This window comes from Tympanuchus pallidicinctus, unplaced genomic scaffold (genome assembly GCF_026119805.1).
Source record: "Tympanuchus pallidicinctus isolate F22 unplaced genomic scaffold, pur_lepc_1.0 scaffold4, whole genome shotgun sequence".
NCBI lineage: Eukaryota > Metazoa > Chordata > Aves > Galliformes > Phasianidae > Tympanuchus > Tympanuchus pallidicinctus.
This window is the reverse complement of record NW_026294758.1, coordinates 31132699-31147024: the sequence shown is the minus strand read 5'-3', so window position 1 is coordinate 31147024 and position 14326 is coordinate 31132699. Positions and strand designations below refer to the sequence as shown.

General features: G+C 44.6%; 1 protein-coding gene across 1 annotated transcript in view; it reads right to left on the bottom strand.

Annotated features, from left to right (window-relative positions):
- LOC128089596 (neuronal acetylcholine receptor subunit alpha-7-like) overlaps positions 1-4259 on the bottom strand; it is a 62660-nt gene extending 58401 nt beyond the window's left edge. The window contains exon 1 of the mRNA XM_052701201.1: positions 4181-4259. Within this exon, the coding sequence (XP_052557161.1) occupies positions 4181-4259 (79 nt within the window). The remainder of the gene's footprint in view (positions 1-4180) is intronic.
- Between the last annotated feature and the right edge of the window lie 10067 nt (positions 4260-14326).

Genomic DNA, 14326 nt, shown 5'->3' with positions numbered 1-14326 from the left:
CAGCCATTGTGTTCTATCTCCTGCCTTGTGACTAATGTAACTCCTTTCTTAGACTCTGGTAAGAGTCATCTTCACGCACTATGAGAAGGGATGCTGCTGTTCACTGTACCCACTGCACCATATAAACATTAAGTACCTCTCTCTTTTTGGGCTTGGTAAAGTTCCTGACAAAATCATCCAATATTTTATTGCCATTGCTAACTCATCCTCTTCTGTACCTCTATTTGGAGAGGTACAGAGTAACAAACAAACAAAAAAAAAACTGGAGCCACCTTTAGAACCTGAATGTTGGGTACAAATTTCTGTTCTGAAACCACTGGATGTACCCCTATGTTGCAGCATGGATGAAAGCTCCAGAGGCACCATCTGATCTGCAACTGTTGCAGACCATAACTCACAGATTCGCCTTAAGCTCTGCTTATCTACTGTGTGTTGATCTGTACCTCTTCTCTGGCATTTCTGATCACAGAGAAGAGCAATGCCTACGGATGGAGTTTTGCCACAAGCACAAGTCCTGTCTGAATCTGTGTATGTGTCATCTCCTTGCACACTCAGCATTTACAGTCACCAGATTCCAGTATCTTTGCTTCCAGATAATACATCAATGGCAGAAATTTAGCAGTAATTTCCCAACTCTGCAAGGTCATGCATGGAATCTTTTTAAACCAACATGGAAAAATACACCAACATCTGCAAGCATCTTCCTCATATAATTCCTATTTTAAATGCCAATCACACTGTTATCTTTTGTATAAAGTATCTACCAGTGGAGTGACACAACTCAGAGAGGATCAGCTTGGAAGACATGGGCTAAATATTACATTTAAACTTCAAATGAAGATCACAAAAGGCTACAGATTATCTGATGTTAATATCTGCTTCTGATCTGCTAATTTTTATGAAGGTGAAGCCATTCCACTGAACACCCAAATTGCCACGAAAATACATGGTATTCTGTTAAGATACAGAACTTCTAGCATCTACTTAACAGTCTCCTTGGACTAAACCATTCTGATCTTTACAGTTCACTGCAGTTCCATCGTTCCTATGCAACTAAGGCCCCCAAAGTTTAGACTTTACAGATTAGCATTTAAATACCAGCCTTGATTCTTCCTGCTACAGAGATCTCTAAACTCCTGTCACTAACTAGCTCACAGTAAAGAAACTCTAGCCTGGCAGCAGAACCTGTCCTTTTGGGACTGTCTTGCCAATGATTTTTGCTACTGCAGAAACAGCACCTGCTTGCACAGAAGTGAACCAAAACCTCAGTGTCCTACTGAGGATTTGCTTATAAAGATCACCAGCTGTGTTCTGATGTGATCATCAGAGCTAATCCAAGTCTGCAGAACTGTGATCAAGCACAAAATGATTGTAACACAGGAATTCAACTCCATGGTAAGCGAGCCAAAGAGAAGCTGGTTTACTCAACTGGTGCAAAACAAGTCATGTGGAATTATTTCATCATTTCTGTCCTTTAGCTGTTGAGCTTGTTTGCAGCATTCCCTGCCACAGGATGTGTCACATACTTCTTAGCCCTTCCATTCCCTCAGGACTGCAGGAGGATCTCTGTCCTTACCTTGCCTTTGCCTTGGTTGGACTTCTCAAAATCACATGGCCAGACTAAGGCTCTAATGTCAGCCTGCACAGAGCACAGAAACTAAGGGGTCTGACTCTGCTCTGTGCGGGGTGTGTGGCAGTTAAGTAGCCTCACTTTAAAATGACAACAAAAGGATGTACATAAAATGGTAATCATAGTAATTAGAATACATGGGTTAGCTGGAGACTTTCAGCTCGATATTCAGCAAAGTGTGTGTTTAACTTGGATGTTCAAACCCAGCAAAGGACTGCATGCTGAGCTGAAGGTAACACTCCCTGGGGAGGCTAAGTCTCACTGTGGCCAGTGGAATATGTTTCCTGGGAGAAATCCATTGCAAGTCATCTGTACCCTGGCTCTCAGAGTGCACCACGCATGAGGCAAGCAGCAGGTGTGGTTCTCATTCCTTCCTTGACATCCTTGCCTGAAGCAGTGATTTCCAGACGCTCCTCTTGAAATTGCTATGTATCTGCTGGATTCACAGAGCACTCTGATCCTATAGATGTTCTTTCAGACTCTGCATTGGGCCTGGAAGGGACATCTGACCGCGAGAAAAGTAATTTGGGATCCAAGGAAGCTGATGACCAGTTTGTGCACCTTCATTAGGTCTTATAGCCCCCAGAAAAGCACTGCTACCTCCAGGCACTTTGGCAAGAAGTGGTGCAATGATCAAACAAGAAGGGCACATCTGTAAGGGCTCCCAGCAGCAGGATGAAGCTGCTGAAGCAGAAAGTCATAGAAAGAACTCGGGGGGGGGGGGGGGGGGGGGGGAGGAAAGATTGAGTTCTTGTAGTTTTGTTGTTTTTGTTGTGCTGTGGCTTGCCATTTTTTTCCTAATCATTTTTACAGCTTACCTGTCAGCGGCTCCCCAGGAGCTTTCAGTTGTGAAAAATTACTACTACTGTGAATTCTGTTGAAACAACACAGCACTACCTGAGAGTGGTGTTAATTATGACAGGCTTGCTGCAACTTCCATGTATTGAGCAGTCCTGTGGGAGTTCATCTGAAGTTCACTACTTAAGAGGCTCTGCTACTGATACCACATTAAGATCATCTCAATTTTTTTTCTTCTGCCTCAACTGCCCAATTGCTGTGGGCTTTCTTTTTCTTGAAGAAAATAGATATGTCCATAGTGCAGAGTAAAAATGGCCCACCTTCATTAGAGGTTCATTTTATGCTGTATTAGCAGTTATCTGTAAGAGTACATACTTGTAAACTTGTGGTAAAAGCACCTAATAAAAAATCCTCTCAATTATTTATAAAAGCAGTTTGAGTCTTGAAGTGCTACTCACAGAAACTGAACATCCTCCTTGGTGAATTAGTGATCACTCACTATTTGAAAGGAGATGTTTTGAGTGCCTATATATAAACAGAGCTAAATCAATAACCAGCAGCCATCATTTGGATTTCAGCTCAGCTCTGAAGTAGCACAGAAACGTCTTACAAAGGTAGCAAGTCTCTTAACTTAGCAGGGTGAAGGGACATTTTCCGAAATACCACTGCTGCATCAGGCAGCTGAAATGCAGAGCTGTAACAGGGAGATTCACAGTTGTTTTGCAGATTCAGATGAATCAGTGAGGAATCATCTGTGTGGCACTTACAATCCAGTGCAACTGGATATTCTCCTGTGCTTCTGCATTTCCCAAGCATGGGAACTACATTTTCTGCTTTAAAAAGACAATCTTCCTTTCTCTATGCAGAAACCACAGATAACATGACACGGTCCAACACTGCAGTATTCAGTTTTAAAATTCAGTTGTTACAGGCATGCATGCTTCATATAAAAAACTATTAGATAAAAAAAGCAAATTTTGTGCAGAAACCTGAACACCTTTAAAAACTGTTTTCTGTTTTCAGCTGATTTCAGCTTCCCTTTTCACTTCAAAAATCTTTATCATTTGCAATCCTTCATGTTTTGGAACACAGGTATTACTTTCACTTGTAACATGCTGAAACTTCAGAAGACAGGTTGATCACAGGTGACACCTCAGCCTACAGGAGCCCATTTTTATTAGATATTTCTAACTTACACCCATCATGGTCTGGAAAGATTCTTACTGAAACAAACTAAAACGAGAAAAACATTAAATTATGAATAGTAAATTCACAAGCTTATGCAGCTGCAAGTATTACCAAATCACGCACATAAACAATTTTTTTCTTCTGATAGTATTTTCTTTGTAGAAAAACACACTTTTAGCAACTCACCTATACAATTCCCATATCCATCCTGTAAAGCCTCAGTTTCTCATTCTCCACCAAAAAATAAATAAATAAAATAAAATCATTGATAAAAACTTAAAAAGAGACTTCTGTCTCCAAATGCAATCATTTCAATTAATTTCTGAGTGTGAAAACAGCTCAGTTGTCATTAAAACAGTACACTTCTTCCTTTTTTGCGAGAAGGTGCTCAGTAGCGTAAGATCCACAGACTTAGACAAACTGATTACAAAACTCCCCTCAACTTCAATACTGGATTCTGATGAAGTTTAAACTACATGCAGATACAAGTTGTTGGGGTTGGGTGTGACTGGTGTTTAGGGGAAAAATAATAAAGATGGACAACCATATGCAGGTTTACCTTACCTTTAAAGAAAGACAGGAACAAAGGTGCCCAGAGACACAGCCCAGAATAAAAAAATCCCAAGCACTTTTCAGTAAGCATTGTCCAAACTGGCTGTCTATCCTTTCCAGAGCAGAGGGTAAAAGAAGATGAAGTCCAAGGGAGAGTCTGCAGTGACTGATGGATTTGGCAATTATAGTAATAAGGCACCAAAACAGCTTCCCACCAGGAGAGAGAAGAGCATTATCTTGTGTGCTTATCCCGTCCCCAGGAGCCAAATCAGCTCAATGCTGGCTCAGTAAATCTAAACACAAAGGGGCTAGATACTTAGCCCGGGACTGCGGGTCCCAGGCACTCTAAGCCTTTCCTTGATCAGCAGCAAATGCCAGCGATCCTCGCACACAGCTGTGTCTGTGCTGCATGGAGGGGGGGCACTGCTGCCAGGGAGATGCTTTCCACATCTCCACTGATTGTACCTAACTCGAGAGAGCACGTCTGCAGCGCTTCCAGTGCTTGCACTCGAGTGCCTCTAGAGCTGCTACCTAGAAAAATGAGTTTGTCCCCCGCTGCTTTCTCTCAACTGCCTGTGTAACTTGCAGTGCACACCTGTAGCATGATCTCCCTGCAATTCCTCTGCCCTATCCCAGACACGGAAGCTGGGGAACATAACCCTGGTCAGTCTCATGCCCTCCTCAGTGTAACCTTTCCTGTAAGCACTTTCATGAAAGGCAGGTAGTTGTCCTCATTCCCCCTTCTCCACTGGCCCACTGCTGATGGCTTTGCAGCTGGGAATTTTGTAAACCTCCTGGTTTCCCCAGCTCACTTGCTCTGCCTCCCCACTCCACTCTATTCATCAGCCAGATAAAAGCAAGCTGTGAATACAATTAATGACATTTAACAGTTTTTTTCACTGTTTTTACATCTTCTGCACAGTTACCTACTTCTCTTTCACTGAAAGCACTGTCTGGACATGGGAACATCATGCAGGTCTTAGGAAATTTTGCCAGCCTGTAGTCTGTGTTGGATTTCAAAAGGCCAGGGACAGAAGGGGTGTCCTGCATTTTTCTGCCAAATTTTACCAACAGACTTTTCTGCTTGGGTTGAAAGTTGTTGAGACCTTTCCCTCCTCCCCACAGTCTCAATCCCAAGCAAGGGCAATGAGTCCTTCCTGGGCACACACTCAGACCCTGCTTGTGTCTTTCTAGCTTTGAGTTGTGTACTACTGAGACACGACAGAGGGGAAGGGGGTTTACATCTTCTGTAGTTTGTGTTGCCTGGGTGAAAAGTGCTGTAGCACCCTCATATTCAGCTGTTAGAACTCTGACCTCTTTTCTGCGACTCAGAAAACCTCCTAGAGAAACTCCAGACAGGAAGTATCTAGCAATATGGTTCTGTCTTTGACTAGGATCTGACAGGAATATGGAGACCAGTACACAGCACCGAACTGCAAATGGCACCATGTACGACCTGGTGGGAGCCAGGTTAAAGTCGGAATTTTGTAGGACAACCCCTGCCAGGCCTGTATATCTCCTCAGAAATCAGAGCAGCTGCTTTTTGTTTACTACAGACACTTCTATCATGCTGGACGTGCAGTTGAAGACAAAAATAATATGTGGGGATGAATGAGGTGTTAATTCTGTCATGCTATCTGATGCTATAGGACAGTACTCTCACACAAGGATATTTGATGCTGAGACATACAAAAATTGAAACCTTCACAGTTTGTTAGGGACATAAAATTGAGAGGATGGACAAAAACCAGACAGTTCAAAGATAATGAAGTATGCTCTGAGAAGCAGACATAGGAGATTAAACAAAATACTCTGATATGTTCCCAACAATAATCTTCAGGGTTTGCTCAGAAGTTCTTCTGAAATGAACCAAACACACATTCCTAGGATATACTTTGTCCAGAAAGAGAAGACAGAGCTCACAATTGTATTAAAAAATAAATAAATGAATAAATAGATAGTAATAACAATACAGAGAATCAAACTCTGCCTTCAGTGTGGTAAAGGGGGAATGAGGGAGTACACTATCTGAAGGAAATGATTAAACAGGTAACTCTAATCAGAGAATTACAATAGGGTAAAGAAACTTTTCCAATGGAGAAGCATGTGCTCAACCACATCATGACAAGTAAAGAGATGCAGTCTGCAAGAAAATTGCTCTTACAACAGGTAAAGAAGCAGCATTAAGTGAGTCTTGAAGGCTTGTTAGTGCCACTCATGTTAGTGCATAATATTATGCACTTTGAAGACTGTGGGGGAGGATTAACACGTCAATACTAGAGAATATGCCATTAAGGATCAGATACCTTGCAAGAGTAACAGAGAGATGTGAGGATGCAAACACTTATCTCTTTGTGAAATGGCATGGATAATAATATCAGATTAGAAAGGGGTGTAATTTGAGATACGTATGTGAATGAAACTCACTAAACTGCACTGAGAAGTCCCAGTTGCTGGGAAACCCCAAAGTGATAATGCTAAAGAGTAAGATGGCCACCAGCTGGATTAAACAGTAACTAAGGAATCACAGACAAGACTTTTGACACAAGGAGTTGGCTTGAAAATAAGAAGAAAAGCAGCATAAAAATTTGTGATAAGAGAGCAGTAAAGAGAGAAGCAGCTGTATCATCTGACAGTGCCAGAAGTGAAGTCTCAAGCATTGCACCCTAGGTCACAATGAAGCAGCCTCCCCCAGCAATGCCATGAAGCTTGGGGGCTGCCAGATGGGATGTGACATGTAGAACCAGTCAGGTGTTTCTCTCACCTGGTTGGGCAGGCATATATTACAGGGAGCAGCATGAGTGCACATGAAGCTGAAGCATCTACATCTGCTCTCTGTGCAGAGAGGAATGGCTCACTGTTATTGAACATCTTTAGTCTTGGTGAAGGACAGAAATCATGCCACTGTGGTGCAAGGCATATGCAGCTGCATGTTATAGCACAGTTAGAAAACGAGGGACTGCTTATGTGGCAATGCTGCTGAGACAGAGATTTAGTAAAGCACACTCTGCAAGGTAATAGTGAAGGCATCTCTGAATGCATGGCAGGGGACAAATGTATTTGGAAAAGAGAGTAAAACATTAATGAAAGTCCTGAAATCAAGACATCAGTATATGCAGAAGTGTTTTATTTATTTTTAAACACACGTGTGCCTGGTCAGAGTGCATCTCGATCCTTTCTGCGATTCACAATTTATCTATCTGGATACACACCTCAGTGCCATTTTCTCTCTGGCTGCATTTGTTTATACACTTGTAAATGAATCTGGATTCCTGTTATGCAACAGATAGGCAGGAATAGAAAACAGAATAGTTGGGTGGACACTTCAATTCTAGCTGCTCCAGTTCATGATGTTGCTCCACTGCTCTTGTCCTCACCTCTATTCAAACACAGACTTCTGCCCTCTCTAAAGAAATGTAAGATTTCCTCATAGGTCCTGTGTTTCTCTAATCCATATACATGCTAGTCTCACTTATTCCAGAGACACCAGGGTCTGGTGCTGGGCACTCTTACATCTGAATGTGTCAGTGTCTCTGTCACAGATGTCTGTGAGTGGCTGCAGGAGGTTCTGATGCACCAGGACTACTAACAAGACAACAGGTTAGAAACGTGAAAATTTGGCACAGGTGGCCCTCAGTGTACAAGAAAGGCCTCGGTGTTTGGTTTACGTGGCAAGATTTTGATAGTGCACGGAGCTGAAGGGGTGGCCTTCCATGTGAGAAGAGACATGAGGCTGTCTCCAGACACAGCCAGTTCCACCCAGACCTAAACAGACCACCCACTGGCTGCAGCTGAGCAATCAGCAATCCTCATGATGCTTCTGTGATAACAAATTTAAGGGGAAAAAAAACAACAAAAAAAAATCCAGTGCACAGTAGCTGTGATGCCAGAGAAAGCTGTGAGAGAAACAGCCATAAAGAGAAAAAGCAGGGAAGGAGGTGCTCCACACCAGAAAAGCGCCCCTGTGGCCTGTGGTGAAGACCAGCAGGCTGTCCCTGTGCAGCCTGAGGAGGACTGTGTTTGAACAGCCTGTGATGGACTCCACTTGCTGCAGATCTGGCCTGATGGAAGCTGCAACCCATGGAGAGCCCGTGCAGGAGCGGACTCCTGACAGCAACTGTGGCCTGCAGGATACCTAGACTGAAGCTGTGTATTCCTGGTGGACTGTACACTATGGAGTGGACCAGCACTGAAGCAATTCATGAAGCCCTCACGAGGGACCACATATCAGAGCAGCATGAGAAAGGAGCAGCATGAAGTGCTAACTACAACCACTGTGCTGCTCAGAGTTGTGGGGAGATGGAAGAGTGGGGAGTAGGGAAGAGGATAAGAAAACATAGGGGTAGAAAAGCTATTTTTTAGTTTTGTTTTCATTTATCACTATTCCACTCTGTTACTGATACGCAATAAATCAAAATATTGAGTTGAGTCTGCTTTGCCTGTGACTATAATTGACAAATGATATCCCTGTCCTTATCTCAACCTATGCATTTTCTCTCCCCCTTTTGCTGAGAAGGAGGTATGGCAGTGGCTTGATGGATGAGCAAAGGGTAACCCGCCCATCACACCTGCCTTCCTGAAGGCAGCCACGGGGCTTAGCACAAGATGCACTGCCATTGCTCCTATGAGACCCAGGCCTGCCAGAGTCTTTAGCTTCAGAAATCCGTATCTTCAGCAATAAACACTGAGCGGTATCAACACAAGATCTGCAGCTATGTGCTTGCTTCCAGAGTACTTAGTCTGTCCATAAGCCACACCATGAGATCAGCTATCCATACCAACCCCATGCAGAACCTTCCCAAACCCATCCAAAGGAGTGACAGGATGTGTTTCCAGTGAATCACATGCAATCACAGTAGTAAACATCCCTAGAAAAGAAAGACCTTGCCACACAGACACCAGTGATGCATATATCTAAAACTAAATGTGTTCATAAACACTTTTATCTAGTTTTACACAGTAGGCAATCACTTTTTGGTAAACTAAGCAGAAAGTTGTCAAACAAACACGAAGAAAAGGCTGTAGGCAACCCTCACAGACATGAAAGTCACTGCTGATACTCTTCAGTTCCACTGTAAAACAAAACTAGAAAGTTGTGTCAGTAGAACTAGGAGTAACTAATTGCTTCCTACTAGCTCAGCCTCAAATATTTTACCCATCATAGTTTCATGTTGCTCTTCCTCCAACAACAGGCAGGATTACTGCTTGTTGTAAACCATTTAATGATCAAAAACTTCAGAAACCTTTCATCCTTGAGTTAGGCTGAGCCTAATTCAGGGACTTCCTGACAATTCCCCTTTACTCTGTGAGACAATTTCAAGTGTCCCATTTCTTGGTTCTAAGAAGTTCTGCCAGTATGGAAAATCTGTAAACTGCAAGGTGGAAGGCAAATCAATAGGCCAGACGAAGGGCTGATGAAGCTACTAAAAGGCAGTCTTCCTTCCACGCAATCATTTTCAGAAGTCATAACTAGAAAACTGCAAAACTTATTACTTGCCTCCCTTGAAGCAGAATTGCTTGCTTTGACAGCCTGTTGTTTAGTTTTAGTCACATTTACATACATGCAGCACCAGCTAGCCACAAAGCGCAAGATAGGACAGGGGAGGACACTCACTCTGCCTGTAGGCTAATGTACCAGATGGGTAGCTTTTTTTTTCATAGGACTATTTAAAACCAAGTTTCAACATGTTGCAGGCTCTTCAGTTATGCAAGAGTGCTGCAGCAGGAGTAACCATGCACTCTGGACAAAACTCGTGTGCTGTTGTTTACAGCAACACCCCAGGAGGAGAAAAAACATCACACTTAGGGGTCAGATCCAGAGACAGATGAAGACTAAATGCATTTCCACTGGGCTGCTGAGTGTGAAGACACTTTATTGAACGATTACAGAGGGGGGAAAAAAAAAAAGAAGAAAAAAGAAAAAAGAAAAATAACCCCAGCAAAACCACATATTCTGCCCAGTGGCTGAATGGATCATGTCATGTTTCCGGACACCAGTATCTGGAAGAAAGGCACCACTTTGTAATGTGACACACTGAGCAATCTCAGTGCTGCTAATGAAAGTGGAAGAAAATGGATTTTTGCTGTTCCAAGAGAAACATCCTCACCATTCATCCAGCAGAGCCCAGAAGCACAACAGCCATCTACTACACTTTGAATAAAACCATATTTCCCTCCTCACAAATCGTAACTGTCCATTAAATTGCTTAATGCAGTGGACAGTGTAAATTTGAAGCAATCCCCTTCCAAGGAGGACAGGAGATGCCCCCCCAATGGTGGCTTGAATCTGTGGCTTATTTCAATACTTATTGCAGGTATTTTGCCAGAGCAGTAAATTGGCAAAAGGATATGCTCCCAGCTACTCAGCTGAGTGATTTCACTTGCTTTCATGATCTTTGAGGTCCCTTCCAACCCTGGCTATTCCGTGATTCTATGAACACATATTTTGAGGTCAACCCCTGTGAAATTAGGGGTTGTGCTTGTGCATAAAGACATCAGATTTGTCTCTGAGAGTCTACTTCGGAGCTGTGGGAAACATCTGGTCACAAACACCAGTCTTTGAAGGCTCTCCTTTACCAAGCAATACAGTAGTGACAGTATGAAACATCACCTAACCCAAGCCAAAATACAAACACGGTTACAAGCCACTGCACGTGTTCTTCCTAGGGTAACCATAGCCTTGAATTGCCACTCCATGAAATGGTGTTAGCTGAGCTGCCACCCCTCCCCAGGGTGGATTCCTCTACTCTCTCAAGGTAAGACTGCTCAGTCCACATGACTTACGGTTAAAATCAAAGCTAATTACAGGTTTGTTAATTACATGCCATTAGCTGCTAGGTGACTTCTGCTTCTAGTCCCCTAAAGAGATCCTGTGCTGTGGCCGGGGAGGGCAGGCAGGCTCTGCCTTAACTTGGGAGCCTGAGGTTGCACAGGGTTGTGCAAAGCAGGCACACAAGACAGCACACAGCCTTGGCAGCATCCCGTGAGCCCGAAGTACCCCTACACCACCATAAAACAGCAGTGCAGCATTATGACCCTTCGAAGTTTAGAGAACATCTTCACTCTGCATTCCAGGCACACCTGCCCTGCTCCTGAAAATAAGAGTCTATGGCTATTGCAAGAGGAGTAAGCCTCTGTGGTGCCCAGCAGGCGTGCAGCACTTCTCATCCCCAGGGGCTGAGCATCCTAGCTCTAAGCCCTGGCTCTGTCCTTCCCCCACAAAGGAAAAGAACACCTGACCACTGCCGGCCGAGAGCCGTCTGTGCCCACTCCTGTCTGCCTATGGCTCCCCAGCTCCTCCACCCTGAACCACAACAGGGCGCTGTGGTACCAGAGCTGCCAGCAGGACCTCTGGAGGCTGGAAGAGCCGCTGACACAACTACGGATGGACTCTTACTGTGTCTGGGAGCCTTTCTTTCTTAGCCCAGTGCCTACGCAGCTCGCTGGCAGACGGGAACCGCGAGTGAGCGACAACCCTCCCCCCGCCCTCAGCCCACACTGCGCGCAGAACCACGCGCATGCGCACGACTCTTGACCACTAATCAAGATACAAACAAACTGCATGCGCAGTGTCCGTTCTCCGTCCTACAGGCACAGCTGAGCGCATGCGTACGCACAGTACGACCGACGGCATCCACGCGCCTCCGCCTCCCCTCCGCCCCGTCTTCCACTGCGGCACTACCGCCCCCGTGCGGCCACTGGCTATCGAGTGGCCCGCCGAGGAAGCGGCACTGCGCAGGCGTGGAGGCAGTCGGCTGTGGGGCTGGAAGCAGCTTGCTGGCGTAGCGGTAGCCGTAAGAGTGGCGGTGATGCTGCCCACAGCCAGCGCTTTGCTTCACGGCCTTCGAGATACAGCTCGAAATGACTGAAACTACTCCCGGGCTCCTGATCGCTGCATGACTGAATCCAAAGACCTCAGTCTGTGCTAGACCCAAAAAATAACAGAAAAGCTGTTTCATGGCCTTTTAAGACTTAATAATGCTAACATCTTACACCTACATCTCGCAGACATGTCTCAGAAAGGGGCTGGCAGTGATGATGTACTACCAGCCCATGGATTTGAGGTAGCAAAGTAGTACAGCTACCAGAGGACCTGAGCCCCAGCTGCTCCCACTAACAGCAGAGTGAGTTTGGCTGTCACATATGTCTGGGCTTCAGGAAAAGCAAAAACTTGGCTTTTGCCACCAGTGGGATTTGACCATGAAAAATGCTGTCTGCCTACTGCTGTTCCTTGTTTGGATCTCAGGGGATTTCTAGAGTTTTGAGATGCTCAATGCTCCAGAAGCCCCATTACTTCCAGCCTTCTACTGCCTTCTGCTACTGCCTTTTCCTGTCTAGAAACTAGAGGCTCCAAATTCAGGACTGCCCCACAGAAACGCCTTGCTGTCTTCAGTGGTCACAACTATGTACTCTGAAAACCAGACTTGTTCTGTCACCACACTCTCAGAGACTGATCTGAGAGTCTGAGACTTCCTGAAATGGGATCTCACAGGGTGTACATGAGAGAAACTTGCCCAGGCAGAAAGTTAATATTGTTCCTAAAACCTTTCCAAGATCTTTTTCCACAAAGCATCCCACATAGTCTAGTTTTGTTCATTCTTGCAGCATATGTGGTGCTGGGACATATTTTCTTCCATCCTAAACTACCATTTTGAGTTGAGCTAAAGCTACAGAGGGAGCTGTTTGCAAAGCCGTGTGAACACAGTGGAACTGAGAACAAGGCCACTGGTTTTAAACATGCTACAGACCTAGAGGCGTACCTACTATAGCCTAGTCTGTATCATAGGTGACCCAGTCCTGTAGGTGTTGTCTTCCTGTACTAGTGGGCAAATAGCTGTGGAGGCAGCAGGCTCTTTGCTGACATGCCCCATCAGAAGTGCCGCATGGCAGTACTGGTGACTGGCAGCTCACCTCATGGCAGCTCACCTGACCTCTCCACAAGGCTGTTACGTAGCTGTACTCAAAGGAACATCCTATACAGTGCTTTTATCTGTACAACTCCTTCTCCCTTTCTCACACCTACAGTTAAATCTGGTCTCTACAGGACAGTGCAGGTGAGAACTGTTTGGAGAGAAGTGCTTGGTCTCCAGGGTGTAGCATAGTTCACCCCTAGACTCCTGAGAACTTGGCCTTCATTTGCTAGGCCCAAGAGGAGATTGCATCAAGAGGGCAGAGAGCTGTGAGAAGGGTGGAAAGAATGCGCATCCCTATCACAGAGGACTCCTTTAAGATCCAGAATTACCTGATGGGAGCAGTTGACTGACCAACCAAATGACCTTTACATCTTTGCCTTTTAGAAAACCAGAAAGCCTCTAGGGAGACCACACCACTGCAAGGACCACTCATCTTTGCTAGTATTCTGCAGTACAAGTGATACCTACTACCAAGGCCTTTAATGAGAGTTACTGTGACTGCGAGTTACTGTGACTGAGAGTCACAGAAAGCTTGCTAATGCTGTCAGAGCAGACCTTTGGCAGGAAGAAGACACATATCCATCAATCCAGCATGCCAGGGCCATGTCTTAACATCAAAATCCCTCTATCCTGAAGATTTCAGCTTCCTACTCATAGGCTTTCCAAGGCCTGTGAGCAGCAGCTGAGTTGTGCACTCCTGAGAAGGACACAGAGCAGTAAGCTAACTTGTAGCGATGGTTTGACCTGGGCAGAAATTTGACTCTCTTGTTCTGGAGACTAAACGTTAAGTTAGCACAACCAGTACAAATAAATGGTAGTGCAAGCTGCGCACAAACTACCTAGCTCCACTGTTAGGCACACCATCATGCCTTTTCAGTACATTGTGAGTGTATGACAACCCTTGTGAAGGAACAGCCCACTTCACATTATATCTGGAATGCAGAATAAGCTTTGCACACCTGTATGTCTGATGGAAAAAAAAATGTTGCCTTTCAGTGTTCCCTTATATGATTGGATAAAGATAAGAGTATTTAACTCCCGTAAGGTAGATTCTGACTAGGACTACAGATTTTGAAGATGCTTGCTATAAGTTACCTCTCTCAACCTGTCCTTGAGCATAAAGGTAACTGTAGTATCACCTTCAGCTAATTTCATACTGCCTTTCTAGAGATCTAAGATACCACTCAACATCACGATTTCAAACACAACTTCATGCACAAATGCAAAGCATAGAAACCTTTCATTT